The 15,808-nt window shown below is 47.7% G+C and overlaps 2 protein-coding genes across 4 annotated transcripts in view; one reads left to right on the top strand and one right to left on the bottom strand.

Moving 5' to 3' along the window:
* nbeal1 (neurobeachin-like 1) overlaps positions 1-11,425 on the top strand; it is a 29,766-nt gene extending 18,341 nt beyond the window's left edge. For 2 of the 3 annotated variants that reach the window (XM_047331633.1, XM_035630987.2), the window contains 30 exons: positions 25-184; positions 279-367; positions 651-1,241; positions 1,370-1,545; positions 1,641-1,929; positions 2,018-2,326; positions 2,416-2,565; positions 2,659-2,816; positions 2,924-3,048; positions 3,382-3,508; positions 3,614-3,762; positions 3,849-3,982; positions 4,092-4,193; positions 4,346-4,441; positions 4,537-4,661; positions 4,756-4,896; positions 4,988-5,118; positions 5,261-5,370; positions 5,487-5,604; positions 5,717-5,814; positions 5,912-6,028; positions 6,147-6,236; positions 6,472-6,581; positions 6,687-6,859; positions 6,964-7,058; positions 7,168-7,284; positions 7,404-7,565; positions 7,713-7,861; positions 7,953-8,088; positions 8,953-11,425. In XM_047331633.1, coding sequence (XP_047187589.1) covers positions 25-184; positions 279-367; positions 651-1,241; positions 1,370-1,545; positions 1,641-1,929; positions 2,018-2,326; positions 2,416-2,565; positions 2,659-2,816; positions 2,924-3,048; positions 3,382-3,508; positions 3,614-3,762; positions 3,849-3,982; positions 4,092-4,193; positions 4,346-4,441; positions 4,537-4,661; positions 4,756-4,896; positions 4,988-5,118; positions 5,261-5,370; positions 5,487-5,604; positions 5,717-5,814; positions 5,912-6,028; positions 6,147-6,236; positions 6,472-6,581; positions 6,687-6,859; positions 6,964-7,058; positions 7,168-7,284; positions 7,404-7,565; positions 7,713-7,861; positions 7,953-8,088; positions 8,953-9,057 — 4,632 coding nt within the window. In that variant the 3' untranslated portion in view covers positions 9,058-11,425. Of the gene's footprint in view, positions 1-24; positions 185-278; positions 368-650; positions 1,242-1,369; positions 1,546-1,640; positions 1,930-2,017; positions 2,327-2,415; positions 2,566-2,658; positions 2,817-2,923; positions 3,049-3,381; positions 3,509-3,613; positions 3,763-3,848; positions 3,983-4,091; positions 4,194-4,345; positions 4,442-4,536; positions 4,662-4,755; positions 4,897-4,987; positions 5,119-5,260; positions 5,371-5,486; positions 5,605-5,716; positions 5,815-5,911; positions 6,029-6,146; positions 6,237-6,471; positions 6,582-6,686; positions 6,860-6,963; positions 7,059-7,167; positions 7,285-7,403; positions 7,566-7,712; positions 7,862-7,952 lie in introns of all 3 variants that reach the window. The other variant, XM_047331627.1, reaches the window with a different exon arrangement.
* Positions 11,426-11,486: 61 nt separating this feature from the next.
* On the bottom strand, positions 11,487-15,267 carry LOC118309475. The gene is made up of 7 exons (XM_035631650.2): positions 15,154-15,267; positions 14,910-14,947; positions 13,829-14,101; positions 12,591-13,723; positions 12,361-12,498; positions 11,745-11,856; positions 11,487-11,653 (listed from the first exon to the last, which is right to left on the bottom strand). Exons 2-7 carry the CDS (start codon positions 14,944-14,946, stop codon positions 11,580-11,582), a joined length of 1,767 nt encoding a protein of 588 aa, XP_035487543.2. The 5' UTR covers position 14,947; positions 15,154-15,267; the 3' UTR covers positions 11,487-11,579.
* Positions 15,268-15,808: the final 541 nt, after the last annotated feature.

Raw genomic sequence — 15,808 nt, 5'->3', positions numbered from 1 at the left:
CTCTCTCTCTCTTCCTCTGCTCAGTTGTTTGAGCGCATGTTGCGCTGCGACCGCGTCTACGACAGGAACAAGCAGCGTCTGAGGCTGAGGGAGGCGGGCTACTCTGGCCTGTCGCTGCTCTTCTCCGAGCTTCACATCACTCCAACCCTCGTCCGCTGTCTCCTCAACCAAGTCCTCCACACAGGTCAGCGTCCGAAGTTCTTAAACAGCTCGTCTCTTCCTTTTCCAGTAATGTTAACACAACTTTAAAAGTCTGTGCGTGCGTTTCAAATCTACAGATCAAGTGGTGAACTACAAGGACCTGATGTCTCTGGTGCAGCTCACCCACCGGGCCGGAGCCGCCGTGCGCCTCATCGTCTGCAAGAGGGTGAGCAAACACCTTGGCTTCAACCTGCAGATGCTCACTACATAGATTATATATACATCAAATAATAACGGAAGACATGGAAAATTAATCTGAGGTTCCAGTAATCAGTTTGTATCATCACTCGTCCCCATTAAATATTTACTGCTGATTTGAGTCCTATCGATTTACTCATGGTTACTCGAGGTAACAGCGTTAAATACAACAGCAAGACTACGAATTCTCCTGCCGGTAAAATTCAAATGAGAAAAATACTTCAAAAATACATTTCCTCCTCTGTCTTAAGGTTTACCAGCTGCTACAATCGCAACAGGATGCTGCCGTGCAGATCTCAAAGCAGCAGTGTTGGCAGGACACGCTCATGCGGCTGTACCTGCGGGGTGACGGGTCCTTGGCTCTGCGCAGCGCAGACACCGTCAGCGCCTGCAGCCTGGATCTCAGTCGGCACAGCGGCAGCAACCGCCTGGAGCTGCCACTGGAGAGGAGGTCGCGGGCGGGCAGCGCTTTCCGCATGGAAGATGACCGGCTGAGCATCGGCGACGCGCGCTCCATGGACAGCCTGGAGAACGGCGACGTCATCTCGCTGCTGGACACGCCGTCTTCCTCCGCCTCCACCGAGCCACAACCCCAAGTCAAGCCCTGGGTGGTGGGGAAATCGGGCGGCCTGATGCTGGACCTGTCCCACCTGCAGGCCTACGAGGGCACGGAGAGCGGCAGCCAAACGCCCGGGAGCGCGCCCAGCACGCCGTCGCCACTGGAGACTTCAAAGCCCTTCCCAGGAAGCTCTGGGGATCGAGATGCAAATTCTTCCCTGACTGAAGACAGCTTCCTCTTCAGCGACAACATCTCACTGGGGGAATCCTTCAACAATGCTGAGGTGAGAGCACTAAAGGTGGATCGTATGTCTTCAGAAGAATCAATAAAGTTTTATTTGATCTGATCCAATCAAATGATGACCTTCTCTTCTCTCCCTCTCCGTCTCTGCGGTACTGCGTCGCCCTCTAGCGGGCAGAGGAGGAGCTGTGCAACATGCTGCTGGAGATCGTGCTTTGTGTGATGTGGCGCGGCGTGGAAGGTTCGGACGACTCGGCGTGGCTGGAGCGGGGCCAGGTCTTCTCAGCGCTCACCAAACTGGCAACTGCCAACGAGCTGCTGCTTCCCGTCGACCAAATCAAACTCAGGTCAGCCCGCCGTTAGACCGCAGCCTTAATGGACGGAATGTGGAATATTTCCTGAGCAGCGTGTCATGGTCTCTTATTATTTTTCTTCTCTATAGTCTAATGGAACGTATGTTGGAGTGGGCGGTGAGCGACAACCGCGAGGCATCAGCTGCCATGTTGCCACAGCACACAGAGAACGCCGTGCGGCTGCTGCACATGGTACAAGACTTCCTGCAGGCGGAGGGCCTGGTAAACCCTGCGCTGTGGACGGAGAAAGTGTTGGAGGAGACGGTGACGCTGATGGACAGCCTCATGGTGTGGTACTCCTCCGGCTCCCAGTGGTTCCAGCTCTCCCAGGTGGGACTGAGGCTGCTGCTGGGCTTCATGGCCCAGGAGGACCCGGAGGTGAACTTTTTCTCCTTCACTATCCACCTTGTTCACAATATACATTGTCGCATGTGTATTTTTTAATTGACATGAACCCATCTCCCAGGTTTGCGCCATGGCCACGGCCAAGCTCAATGGCATCCTGCAGACGAAAGAGGTGTCCTGCCAGGATGAGGCCTGCTACATGCTGGGGAAGGTGGAGGGCATCCTGCGGCGCTCCGTCCAGGAGCAGACGGACGACACCTACTCCTTCCTGGTTCCTCTGCTGCGGACGCTGCTCTCCAAAGTCCACCGTCTCCTCTACATGGAGCTGCACCTGCCGCAGCTCCCTGACACCAACGGCAGCCCGTCCTTCTTCGAGGACTTCCAGCTGTACTGCAACTCACCCGAGTGGCGAGTATACCTCGACAAATATGTAAGAAAAAACATCCTTTACAGAACAATAAAGTTCTGTCTTATCTTATTATGATTTTAATTTAAGTTTTTACTGCCATCTTTTCCCAGATTATTCCATACATGAAGCAGTATGAAATCGAAACATTCAGCCAGGGCCACGAGACCATGGCTCTGTACTGGAAGGAATGCTACGAGGCCTTCATGGTCAGCCTGCACAGGAGGGAGAGGGACCGGGGCGAGAGCAAGATCCGTTTCCAGGTCGGTTGGATCTGGATTCAACCGTCAACGAAAACTGAAGCCTCTAACCCAGACCTTCTCTCTATAACATTTCTTTTTTCTCTCGTCCCTCAGGAGCAGTTTGTGGAGCCCTTCTCTCGCCGGGGCCGCCAGGAGAACCTGCGCTACAACAGCATGTTGAAGCAGCAGCACAGCCAGAACAGCGCCACCCTCAGGCAGTGGAAGGCAGCACGGCGGGGTCTGGTGTGCGAGAGAGGACCCTGGGCGGACAGGTACTGATGTGAACTTCTTACTCAAATAAGATGGAAACAACTGCACCATCCATGGCAGGAAAATAAAAAAAAATACAGGAAGTGAAGTGTTTAAATATTTCCAACAGGCATCAGAATGAGATGCACTGGCGCGTGTCCAGTGCGGAGAACTTCTCCCGCATGAGGTTGAAGCTTGTCCGCAATTACAACTTTGACCCTCACCAAGAGGCCAGCGCTCTGAGAGACAACCTGGGTGAGACCACGCTCCCTCCATTTTGAGTTTTACTCATTCTTTAATCCATCAAACCGCACTCAAATGTACCATCTTCATTGAGTACAGTACAGCTGAACTCACAAGGAGGATGATCCACTCTGCTCGGCAGGTTTTTATTTATTAAGTTATATGTAAGTGTAAAGCAAGGGGGAGACTTTTATTTTATCTTACATATTTTTAAATATTTCACATGAAACAACTTTGAACTGAACTCAAAGAATTTTTTTTTTTTTCCTGGCTTGACAAAAGCGCCAAGAGGTGGATGACCGCCTCTCACTTTTTAATCCCCACTCGTGTCTCCTGCTCACTCAGGTGTCCACCATCAGCGCGTAAACCCAGACTCTCTGCTGCTGGAGGCGGTGAAGCAGGTCAAAGTCAGCGACCTGGAGGACGACATCCTGGAGCTGCCGGAGGACGACCCTGCTGCCGCCAACAACCAGTCAGTTGCCAAACGACAGCAGAGGAACCGATATATCGTACAGTAACAAGATACCGAGCCAAGATATTCTGTAATGTCCCGTTTTCCTCTCTCCGTGTCCCGCAGGGCTGAAGCGGAGGAGGCCGGCCAGAAGGAGAAGCTGGTGCTGTGGGAGGACTGCGAGCTGGTGACGGTGGTGGACGTTGTGCCGGGACGCCTGGAACTCACCACCCAGCACATCTACTTCTACGACAGCAGCCAGGAGAAAGAGGAAGGTGAGAAGACCGTCAGACAGCTGGATGAGGGGAAGAAAACAAAATGAAGCTTTAACTTACAATCACCATCTGCTTGTTTCCTGAAGGAGTGGGCCACGACTTCAAATGGCCGCTGTCTCAGATCCGAGAGGTTCACCTGCGCCGGTTTAATCTGCGCCGCTCCGCTCTGGAGATCTTCCTCATCGACCAAACCAATTACTTTCTCAACTTCAAGAAAGAGGTGACATGCCACACAATTGTCCACAAAAACAGAATAATAATAATCCTTTTGAACAGTCAGAAGATAATTCTGTTTACAATGGGTATTTTTTTACTTCTTCTGTTAACAGGTGAGGAACAAAGTCTACAGCCGCATGTTGCTGCTGCGATCGCTCAGCCTGTATGGAACCCGCTCGCCGCAGGAGCTGCTCAAAGCCTCCGGACTCACACAGGTCAGGACACAGTTTTTGTTTATCAGTTTACTATAATCATCCTTGTAAATGTTGTAGCCTGATTGATGAATTCCTCTTTGGACGATGAATTCCTCTTTGGACTCAAAAGATTGTTGCATTCAAGCTAATGTGATGTTTTCTATACTCAAAAGAAATGGGTGAACCGGGAGATTTCCAACTTTGACTACCTGATGCAGCTCAACACGATCGCGGGCAGAACGTACAACAACCTGGCTCAGTACCCGGTGGTACGGCTCCTCGCAGAGTTACATCACTGCACATCTGTGGGATCGGTGTGAATATTTGAACTCATCCAATTGTTTGTTTGTGCATTTGTTTACAGTTTCCCTGGATTCTTGCCGACTACACCTCGGAGGAGCTGGACCTGTCCGATCCGCGTGTGTTCAGGGACCTGTCAAAGCCGGTGGCCGCGCTCAACGAACGCAACGCCAAGGCTGTGAGAGAGAAGTAGGTTTCACTTGTCAAGATTGAAAAGTCAGGCACTATGCTCAATAACCATAATCCATCAGGCTCAAGTGAACCTTCTGGATGTGTCCATCAGGTATGAAAGTTTCGAGGACCCGACGGGAACCATCGACAGGTTCCATTATGGGACCCACTACTCAAACGCTGCCGGCGTGATGCACTACCTGATCCGTGTGGAGCCCTTCACCTCCCTGCACATCCAGCTGCAGAGCGGACGGTAAGGACGACAACTCTCTCTTCCTTTATCTCTATCTCATGATTGTGATCAATACCATTGTCACTCGTCACACTGTCCTGCCTCGGTTCAGGTTTGACTGCGCCGACCGGCAGTTCCACTCCATCCCGGCGACGTGGCAGACGCTCATTGACAACCCCAACGACGTCAAGGAGCTCATCCCTGAGTTCTTCTACTTCCCAGAATTCCTAGAGAACCAAAACGGTGAGAGGTTTGAATCAAATACTTTCACGAATCGTGTCCAACCTTTCACCTTTCAGGCTGTTAAAAGATTGCAATATGTAGATGGGATATGTTCTCACACCTCTTTGTTTCCGTGTATTCTTCTCTTTGTACTGTCGCCCAGGCTTTGATCTGGGTCGCCTGCAGATCTCCAAAGATCGAGTGAGCGACGTCATACTGCCCAAATGGGCCAAGTCCCCCGAGGATTTCATCCACAAGCACCGCAAAGCCCTGGTGAGGTTCTACTGCTGCAACTGGACTTTACCTCTCAGGGATCAGCAGCACACGTTGAATACTGAGGGCAGCAGTATGTGAAGTTTTACAACCTGAGTGTGTGTTTCTCCCAACAGGAGTCGGAGTACGTGTCAGCTCATCTTCACGAGTGGATCGATTTGATCTTCGGCTACAAGCAGAGGGGCCCGGCAGCGGTGGAGGCCCTCAACGTCTTCTACTACTGCACATATGAGGGTATGTTATTGATGTGCGTTCGTGCAGAGTTATTTCCCCAAACTGTACTGTAATAAAAGTAGAAGAAACAATACATGATTGATTTTAAACGCGTTGTGTTGTGGTGCTGCAGGAGCAGTGGACCTGGACGCCATCACTGATGAAAAGGAGCGAAAAGCTGTGGAAGGAATGATCAGCAACTTTGGGCAGACGCCCTGCCAGTTACTCAAGGTGCAGACATGATTAATAAACCAACGACTGGAACCTGCTGTTACTTGAGGGATGAACATGTGTAAGTGTGTTCGTGATTTTTTTTTTTGTTATACAGGAGCCGCATCCGGTGCGTCTGTCTCAAGAGGATGTGGAGAAGAGGAGAGCTCAGCTGGACTCGTGTCCCCTCAGCATGTTCGAACACCTCGGCAACCTCAAGTCCTTCTTCGTCGAGGTTCCACTTCTCTGTTCATGCTCATGAATTGAAATCAATGCGTTTCTTTTTTTTAAAGATGCTAAACTGTGGCAGACTAAAGTTTGACTAAAATACTTTAACGACTCCATGATTTCAGGGCATCAGTGACAAAGTGCCGCTGGTTAAAGCCATGGTGCCAAAGAATCAGTCCCATTCCTTCATCACCCAGGGAAGCCCCGACACTATGGTGAGCCTCATGATGATAATAATTATAGATGAAACATATTGAAGTACTTTGTGTCAAAGTTTTACAATCACATTTGTTTTGAAGTTTTCAAATTTTTAAATAGTGGGAAAAAGTATGGGTAAAGGGTTAAATAAATATATATATTATATAATACTTATAAATAAAATAAGCAAATGGATGAATGATATGTAGATAATAGACACTGACGTCTTCATGGTGTTTCCTCCGTCTCCAGGTGACTGTGAGTCAGAACTGCCTGGTCGGGACCCATGGGTGGCTGCCGTACAACAAGAATATCTCCAACTACTTCACTTTCATCAAAGACCCGACAGTGTCCAACACCAAGTGAGGAGACTCACAACACTCGCAAAAAACACTGCCGTGCTTCTCACGTGTCCCGGAAAAACTTTTTAACCTCTCCGACCCTCCGCTCTCCCTGTCTTCACTCAGGACCCAGCGTTTCCTGTCGGGACCCTTCGCCCCCGGCGTGGAGGTAACGACGGGCCTGTTTGTGGTCTCCCACGATGGCAAGTTGCTCTTCAGCGGCGGCCACTGGGACAACAGCCTCCGGGTCACGTCCCTGGTCAAGGGCAAGACTGTGGGGCAGCACATCCGACACATGGGTAAAAGAAAAGTCACCATGTTTTGTACAGGCTCTGGAAAGTGAAAAAAAAAGTGTATTTGTACATCCTGGAAACATCTGTGTGTGTGCTTCTCTCTGTTCCAGACATCGTGACCTGTTTGTCAACCGACCACTGCGGTATCCACCTGATCTCCGGCTCCAGAGACACAACTTGCATGGTGTGGCAGGTTCTGCAGCAGGTTAGAACACCAGTGCTCTGTTTCCTCTCTAGCTGTAAAACCTTCTAGAAGGAGATCAGCTGTTTGTCGCTGTTGTGTCGTAACCGTGCGATGACGTTACTTCCTGCAGGGCGGATCTCCTGTTGGTCTGTGTCCCAAACCGGTTCAGGTGCTGTACGGACACACGGACGAGGTGGTTAGCGTCAGTATCAGCACAGAGCTGGACATGGCTGTGTCAGGATCACGGGTAAAATAAACAACACACTTCCTGTTATGTATCCTCTCATTTTACTCATCGATAGAATCAGGAGGCCTGTGTCAAAAAGGGAAATTGTTAGTGTGTGATTAGTAAATGTGTTGCTCCAGGACGGGACGGTGATCATCCACACGGTGCGGCGGGGTCAGTACATGCGCTGCCTGCGACCGCCCTGCGACAGCTCGCTGCCGCTGTCCATCCTCCACCTGGCCGTGTCCTGGGAGGGTCACCTGCTGGTCCACACCTGCCTGGAGGGCAAGGCAACGCTCAAGGTCAGACCTTGCATGAAAAGAAGTATAATCTGGGCAAATGTGTCTCACTTTTCTACCTTTCTCGTTTTGACTAGTGTGAAAACACTAAGATTGACTTAAAGGTTTATTGAAAATGTTTTAAGTTTCGGTATATTTTTCTCTCCCCAGGATAAAAACGCCCTTCATCTTTACTCCGTCAACGGGAAGCACCTCTGCAGCGAGCCTCTGAAGGAGCAGCTCACCGACATGTGTGTCTCGGGAGAGTACGTGGTGATCGGCAGTGAGCAGGGATACCTGTCCATCCGAGACCTGTACAGGTGAACTTCCAAACATGAATCTATCACACGGGCAACTCTCCATGTGCTTCAGATTTTAGACGCTAACCTGAACTTCCTTCCTACCCGTCAGTCTGTCTCTGTGCACGGAGCCCATTGCCATGCGGGTTCCCGTGCGCTGCGTCTCCGTCACCAAGGAGCAGAGCCAGGTCCTGGTTGGCCTGGAGGACGGCAAGCTGATCATCGTGGGCGTGGGCAAGCCGGCGGAGGTAAAGCACTCGCTAAGGAACTACATCGCCCAGAGCCTGGAGGGGTCGCCGCTCATGGCCTCCCCCCTGCTGGCGCCGCTGCGAGCACGCTCGCCGACGCGCCTGCTGCACCAGCGCAACCAGCTGGTCTTCAGCCCCTCGTCTGGTTCCCAGAAACCCTAGTTCCCCCTCCTGCTGTAGATCTGTCAAACACACACACACACACACACACACACACACACACACACACACACACACACACACACACACACACACACACACAGACACACGCACACACACCTCTCCTTCTCAGGGATGGTTGTCACCCACAGTCATTTGGCCTCACTCCTCCCTTATAAAACCACACACACACACAGATTGAACACATTCCTTCACCCACAACTGTGATATGAAAACGACGTATTGTGCTTAACCTCATTCAGTTTTTTGGTTTTTTTTTACACCTGGGTTGTTTGATTGTGCTCTCGTACCGACTATAAACAAACACGCTGTGAAACCAACTTTTCGCTTCTGCAAGCCATAAAGACGAGTGTAGCCACAATCTGAGTGATGCAAACTAATAATGTCGCGCCAAGTTGGACTTTAATGTTTTTATATTGTAAATAGTTTGGTTGTGTCGTATGCGAGCCCCCCCCCCGGCCCCCTTGTCCCATGAATCATCGCACCTTTTCATCTTTCCACTTCAAATCAACTCCCTTTTTTTATTTATTGCCTCACAATTCAATCAATGAACTAATCAATCACTCATGAATCATATTCCTTCCTCCCTTCTCCTCCCCCTCTCCTTTGACTTCATGTTTTTCTTTCCCCGACCCCTTGTCCCATCTCCTCCTCCTCTTCCTCCTCTTCCTCCACCCTTCTCAGATGCGTTCGGGCCAGATCACACGGAAGCTGTGGGGCTCCAGCAAGAGACTGACCCAGATCTCTTCAGGGGAGACGGTCTACAACACCCAGCACGACCACCACTGACCCACCCCAGTATCCTCCCCCTCCCCCCACGCACATCCTACATTCCCGTCACCCACTTCGCCTCCATACTCGTCAAACACTCGTCTCATTTCTATCCTTAGAAACAGCTCACCACATGTTTAACATGCTGTGGGCAACTGTCACAAGAGTCTGAACATGTCTGTGTGTTTGTGTTTTCTGTGCGCGTGTCCTCCTGCATTGGATTTGAGAGTACGGCGCTGGCGCTGTGGGTTCAAATCCAAAAGTAGCACCCGCCTCAGCACCACCTAGCCACCACGATGTCTTCATCCCTCAAACAACTCATCGATTCTTTTACATCGTGTTGTTCCTCCAGCAGGAGCCTGATCACAGAGGCTGTAAATTCAAAGCAATGCATTTCCATGCTGCAGCTATTAATATACTTTCCAGTGGCCTTGTCGTCTCCCCTTGGTTTGCCTCTGATGCAGACAGCCTGTGCTCTGTAGGCCGAGACTCTTCATCGCCTCATAGCTGACGTGCAGCAGCCTTATGCAGTGAGACGGCTCCATTGCTCATCACGTCTCTGCCTTTCCCCTCGGGCTTTATACATGTGTGTGTGTGTGTGTGATATTCATTTTTGGGGGATTTCTTTGTTGTAATTTTTTTACTTTTTGACAAATTTATGCATGTGCCCTGCAACTTGGCATCTGTTTGTTTGCATGGTGGGGTTTTTGGGGAGGGGGGGGTTTCCATTTTTGAGGTGAGGTAGCAGACACAAGCTGCTTTCAGACATGAGACGCAAATGTTGCACCGGAGAATACAGCAGGAAACGTGTTGATGTCCTGCCTCCTGCTGCTCTACCCAGACCACACAGAACTTTGACCATGACGTTCTCCTGCTGCGCTCGTCATATGTGAAAGACAAACTCCGGAAAATGTCCAGGACCTAATTTTCCAAACATTTTCCCGAGTTCATGTCTGAAAACAGCTTCAGTGAATTATTTTCTTTTTTTAATTATTGTTGTTGTTATTTTTATGCTTGGATATCGCTGACTTGTTTTGTTTAAGAAAGGAAACGGCTCGAGGTAGCATCTGTCTGTCCGGTTCGCATGTCACTCGAGATCCAGTTTTATGAGAAAAGAAAATGGTTCTACAAATAGTGTAACACTAAATCCCTCTGTGCTTCATCGAATTTTTTTTAAATTACTTGAATCCGCGTTTTGTTTTATTTATAATCTCACTTCTGTGGCGTCTTTTAAACTCCTCTGACTGTTCAGACACTTGGGACAGAAGGAAGAAGAAGAAATCCTCAAGGGCTTTTTGAGATGTCAGTGTTAACAGCAATACAGCTCCTCCGCCAGGTGCCCGTTGAGTCTTTCTTCCCCCTCAAACGTGTCGCTTTAACAGCCCTCTACCGTATCTGCTGTCCAGTCTTCCTGTAGCGTAACTGGGACACGCACTGTTCCCTTGCTCCCGCACCCGGCTTCAGCTCGCATCATTGCCTGCGACGATCATCCCGTTCTCCTTCCTGCTCGCTGTGCGGCTAATTTTTCTTTTTTTCTGGTGGATATCAAGAAGGTTTCGCTCGCCTTGTTCCCAGTCGCTATGGGAGACGTGTTGTTTGTGCGTGTGAATGTGATTTTCTTCTGAATCTGTGGATGAAAGTGTGAGAGGTCATGCTAAAGATGCATGTTTATTTTTTTATATCCAAATTCTTGATATTTTTCATCATTCGTGTCGATCTGATTGTGTGAACATTGGGGTGTGTTGCTCTAATGTTCTTTCTCTCTCTCTTTTTCCATGTGATTTTTGTATTGAGATTTTATTTAAATGTCACAGTGAGGTGCAGTGCAAAGACAAATCTGTCCTATAAGAGATTTTTCTGTGAAAGGTGCATAACTGATTTTTGTTGTTGTCTTTCATTCATCCACATTTGTCGTCCAGACAACAGACCACTGTTTGAGTTGTTCCACGACTGCGACAAACGGAGTGCCTTTATTATCCCAGTTAGATCAGAGCAACTTTTTCTTTTACCCCCTGTAAATTAAAATCAAAGTGGCATTCCACACGTGAAACCCCCAGTTTCAGAGGAACCAAGAACATAGGACTTCACAGCTAAATCAAAAAGTAACTATTTTGTGTCTTAGCAACTTTTCTCTGTGACTATCACCAAAATAGATGTGTATATCTGTGATTATTTATGAATACAGTATATATATATATATATATATATATATATATATATATATATATTGTACAGCATGATTTTTATTTCATCATATTTGAAATGTACTTTTGCACTTTCCAGGTACTTAAATTGTAACAAACTGTTTTAACTTGGCTCCCTAATCTGTACAAACTGCTTTGTATACATAAGTGGAAATGATTATTAAAGTCTTGTCTAAATTTAAGTCTGTCGTCACGTCTTGACTGTAAAAAAAGAGGAATGAAGAGGAATCGGAGACACGTAGGTGAAATATGCCAAGTTTTAATCAAGAAGATGCGAGCGAACACGTCTGAGGAAGATGAAGATGTTCAATCTCTCATGTTGCTTCTTTGTCGTCTTCACGCAGAGATCGGGTACGAGCAGACAGACGCTCTCTTCAGCTCACAGTCAGCGGCCGTCCACCAGCTCTCATCTGCAAAACAGGGTAGGGACAGATTTGTGAAAGGTACCATAACACTTTTTTTTAAAGATATTTTATATTGTGTGAGTGGGTGTAGTCTTACCAATCTGGAACATCTCCAGACAGACGGGTTTGTCAGTGTTAATGTTGGGGTGGCCGGGCATCCAGTCACTGTAACCCCACTCTGACCCGTCTTCCCATGATGCCCTCAGGTTCTGAGGTGGGCAACAACCATTATGCTTGATTAGCCTACTTTTTATTAAAATCAATAGTTGACATATGGAAGGTTACAGCGATGAAGGAAGCAGATCAGGATTCAGATCCTTTGCCACTAGTTTATAAAGAGTAAAATTTACAAAAAAAATTGTCTAATTTAATCCTAGAAGGCAAAGACCATTTCCCCATTTCACTTTCTTCGCCGTCTGCTCTCACTCTGCAGGACAGAACCAGATGGAGCATTTTCAGATAAAAGTTCAACGGTCAATGTTTTACCAAGGTAAGAATGACACTATCTGTCCCGCTGATAACGTATCTGATGATGCTCTCCTTGGCCTCATTCAGTGTCACGGTGTGGGACCAGACAGCTGGCGTCACAACAACAAATTCAGTGATCATGAATTTCGGTGAACTACCCATGGGGTAGTTTCCCATGATATCATCCTATTATTCTGTCATTACTCCTTTTTTCTTCAGAGATTACATAATGTAGGTGAACTTGCCTTGACCATGCCTCCCAGCCAGGTCAACACAGGGTTGTTCTCACCGCCGTTGGTCACCAGGGAAACCAGGCGGGATTGGAGATCGCCACTGGTTACAGACGCAAGCTCAGCATTTAGTGCACGAGCATGGCAGACGATCTGGAAGCAAAGGACAGAAAAAGTGTCAGAAAAAGGTTTAAGGCAGAATTGAACTCCTTATCTATTGCTGCTGAAATTGTTCATTGTCTAACCTGTGCATCCTCGAAAGTCATCGGTGTGGAGTTGAACTCGTAGCAGCGCCTGTTGATGACCTCCCCCCTACATGCCACTACCTTTGTTTGGATCCTAGGGGCCGAGGGTTCGGTTCCCTGCCTGAATCCATCTGGGATACTCGGCCTGGAGGGTTCGGTTCCCTGTCTGAATCCATCTGGGATGGGCCTTAAGGGTTCGGTTCCCTGCCTAAACCCCTCTGGGACCTTATGAACAGGTTCCGTTCCCTGTCTGAAACCAGCTGGAATAGCCCTCAAAGGTTCTGCTAGCCTTAGACTATCTGAGGCAGACATCACAGGTTTGATTCCCTTTCTAATAGGCTCAGTTCCTTGCCTGAAACCATGTGGGATCCACATCACGGGCTCGGTTCCCTGTCTGAAACCATCTGGGATCGACATCACGGGCTCGGTTCCCTGTCTGAAACCATCTGGGATCGGCATCACGGGCTCGGTTCCTTGTCTGAAACCATCTGGGATCGGCATCACGGGCTCGGTTCCCTGTCTGAAACCATCTGGGATGGGCCTTAAGGGTTCGGTTCCCTGCCTAAACCCCTCTGGGACCTTATGAACAGGTTCCGTTCCCTGTCTGAAACCAGCTGGAATAGCCCTCAAAGGTTCTGCTAGCCTTAGACTATCTGAGGCAGACATCACAGGTTCGATTCCCTTTCTAATAGGCTCAGTTCCTTGCCTGAAACCATGTGGGATCCACATCACGGGCTCGGTTCCCTGTCTGTAACCATCTGGGATCGACATCACGGGCTCGGTTCCCTGTCTGTAACCATCTGGGATCGACATCACGGGCTCGGTTCCCTGTTTGAAACCATCTGGGATCGGCATCACGGGCTCGGTTCCCTGTCTGAAACCATCTGGGATCGACATCACAGGCTCGGTTCCCTGTCTGAAACCATCTGGGATCGACATCACGGGCTCGGTTCCCTGTCTGAAACCATCTGGGATCGACATCACGGGCTCGGTTCCCTGTCTGAAACCATCTGGGATCGACATCACGGGTTCGGTGCCCTGTCTGAAACCATCTGGAAGATGAGGTGCAGACGGTTCCTCCACCCTCACCCAACCACCGCCACCGCTCTTCTGAGCTGGAACATCAACAGGGACTGGAAGACAGAGGTTCTCTAGATTAGAGATAAATAGTTTCTTCTTATACTATAATGGGAAATACCTGAAGGTTGTGGAGAGTATATATATTTAGTTTTCCTCACTCTCATCCGTCAGCCAGTGTCTTCTCTGCATCTCCCCAAATCCATTCCCAAGAGAGGGGCGGATGTCCACCTCATTGATGTTGTCTTGCACCAGGTGAGCGTTGAGGTCTAAGAGGAACCTTCTGGAGAGCTCGGTACCTTGTCTGAAGCGGTCTGGAATGGGTTGACGGATGTCGGCGAGTCTGTCGTCCTGCTGGAAGCCATCGGGGAGCTGGAGGGATGAAGATGTCTTCTGCAAACCTCTCGGGGCTGCGATGGGGACGGCGTGGAGGCCTGTGAAAGGTAACACTGTTCACAATGAGGATCTACATTCGGGCAAAGGTAAACGATTTCAGCTCTTCCAGGTGGGATGGAACGTTCTGCTAATTTAATCCATCATATATCACTGTATATAAATCAATTATTACCTATTGTTCCAGAATAACAGGTCCCAGCTTTTCTTTAACTGTGTCATAAATCACTGATGGTCAAAGTTTAATTTCTGCAGGGAAGGTCAATTGCTCCGATTACAGTATTGTTTGCCACAATTATTCTGCCAAGGCAACAACTCACAAAGCCACAATTAATTATGTTGAGGCAATATGAAAAGGGTAACTATGACAACCAAATGGAATTAATATGTAGTGAAGTCAGTCAATTTTTTACTTAGTTTCTCTTAAATATATATGGGTATAATAAGATTCTTTCCAATAATTGTAAATCTGTTAAAAGCCTCTAATTAGTTATCTAGTAGGAATTTATACAAGTATTATAATTTTATTGTAATGGTGTCAATTCTATTTTGAAATGAAGCTCAACACCAAAATGATTATTGATATATATCGTTTTGACATTTTTTGATATCAGGTTTTGGGGTTATGGTGAAAATATATTTATGCTAATCTAATCTAAGGATCAGGACCTGTAATATATATTTTTTTTCACATAACGTGACATTTTGTTTTCATGATAAAACAAACGGAGAGAATCACATCATCAGCAAATTTAAGCGGTCAATAAATGCAGTCACAAAATAAAGCTTATCAAGATGTAATACTGCTACACTTGAACAGAACTGTAAAGGAAGAGGAAGTGGTCTTACCTGACACAGTCAGGATCAGCAGCACGAACTTGAACATCCTGAAAAGATGAGAAACAGCAAATCTTTACGCACTTTATTTTGTTTTGTTTTTTGCCAATTTTCACTCTTTTTGGGGGGTTTTCCACTACACAAATCCAACCTATCACATTAACTCTGTACGTTGTCTGTCAACTTGCTGTCCAATGTGTTGAAGATTTTCTCTTTGCTGTGCTGTATAAGCTGTATGAGTTTGCGAGCTTCTTACCTGCAACAGCAGTGACCAACAACTGAGCAACTCACAAAGCAAAGGCTACTCGTTAATATGTCACTATCTCGGTCATAAACCTCAACACTTCCAATAACACCTTGAATGTGATTATTGATTCATATCCCATACATATGAGCTCTGATATTTGATGCACTTTGCCCTTTTTGGGTGCAGTTTGATAAAGTTTTGAACACGATTGCTGATTCAGCAGGAGCTGATAAAGTTGAACAGTTTTCCTTGACGTCCTGTGTAGTGTTATTTTACACATCCTGTTGTCTAGGTCTTGTTGCAAAGTCATAATAATTTTTGTGAACGTGGAGAGTCCGTGGAGATTACGACAGTCAGTAAATGTGAAGTGAAGTTCACTAAAAGTTGTGTTTTGATGTTGTTGGTATATACTCTTGACCTAAGGGTCAGGGTCAGGGTTTGTCGCCGTAGACTAAACTTTCCAACCTGTCAAAATTAACAATGTATTTGTTTCAAAAATTAAACAATCAATACAATCGAACACATAATCACTACATCTTCCTCTTTTCTGTCGCTTTTCAGTCACGTTGAAACATCTGCCTGTCAGGTGAAGGGGAAACTCTGGAAACACGAGGTGGCGCTAATGGCACCTATGACACTTGTTGTTGCCAACCGCCATTAAAAA

Source organism: Scophthalmus maximus, chromosome 1 (genome assembly GCF_022379125.1).
Source record: "Scophthalmus maximus strain ysfricsl-2021 chromosome 1, ASM2237912v1, whole genome shotgun sequence".
Classification (NCBI taxonomy): Eukaryota; Metazoa; Chordata; class Actinopteri; order Pleuronectiformes; family Scophthalmidae; genus Scophthalmus; species Scophthalmus maximus.
The sequence above is the reverse complement of the archived record's forward strand: the minus strand, read 5'-3'. Positions and strand labels throughout refer to the sequence as shown.

What these genes read in the sequence shown, in the direction of transcription:
- LOC118309475 (XM_035631650.2), bottom strand. Translation starts at nt 14,946, where the DNA reads ATGTTCAAGTTCGTGCTGCTGATCCTGACTGTGTCAG. An exon ending in TGACTTTCGAGGATGCACAG is followed by an intron (nt 12,499 to 12,590) that starts GTTAGACAATGA and finishes CTTTGCTTCCAG; the next exon opens with ATCGTCTGCCATGCTCGTGC. An exon ending in TCTGGAGATGTTCCAGATTG is followed by an intron (nt 11,654 to 11,744) that starts GTAAGACTACAC and finishes CCTGTTTTGCAG; the next exon opens with ATGAGAGCTGGTGGACGGCC.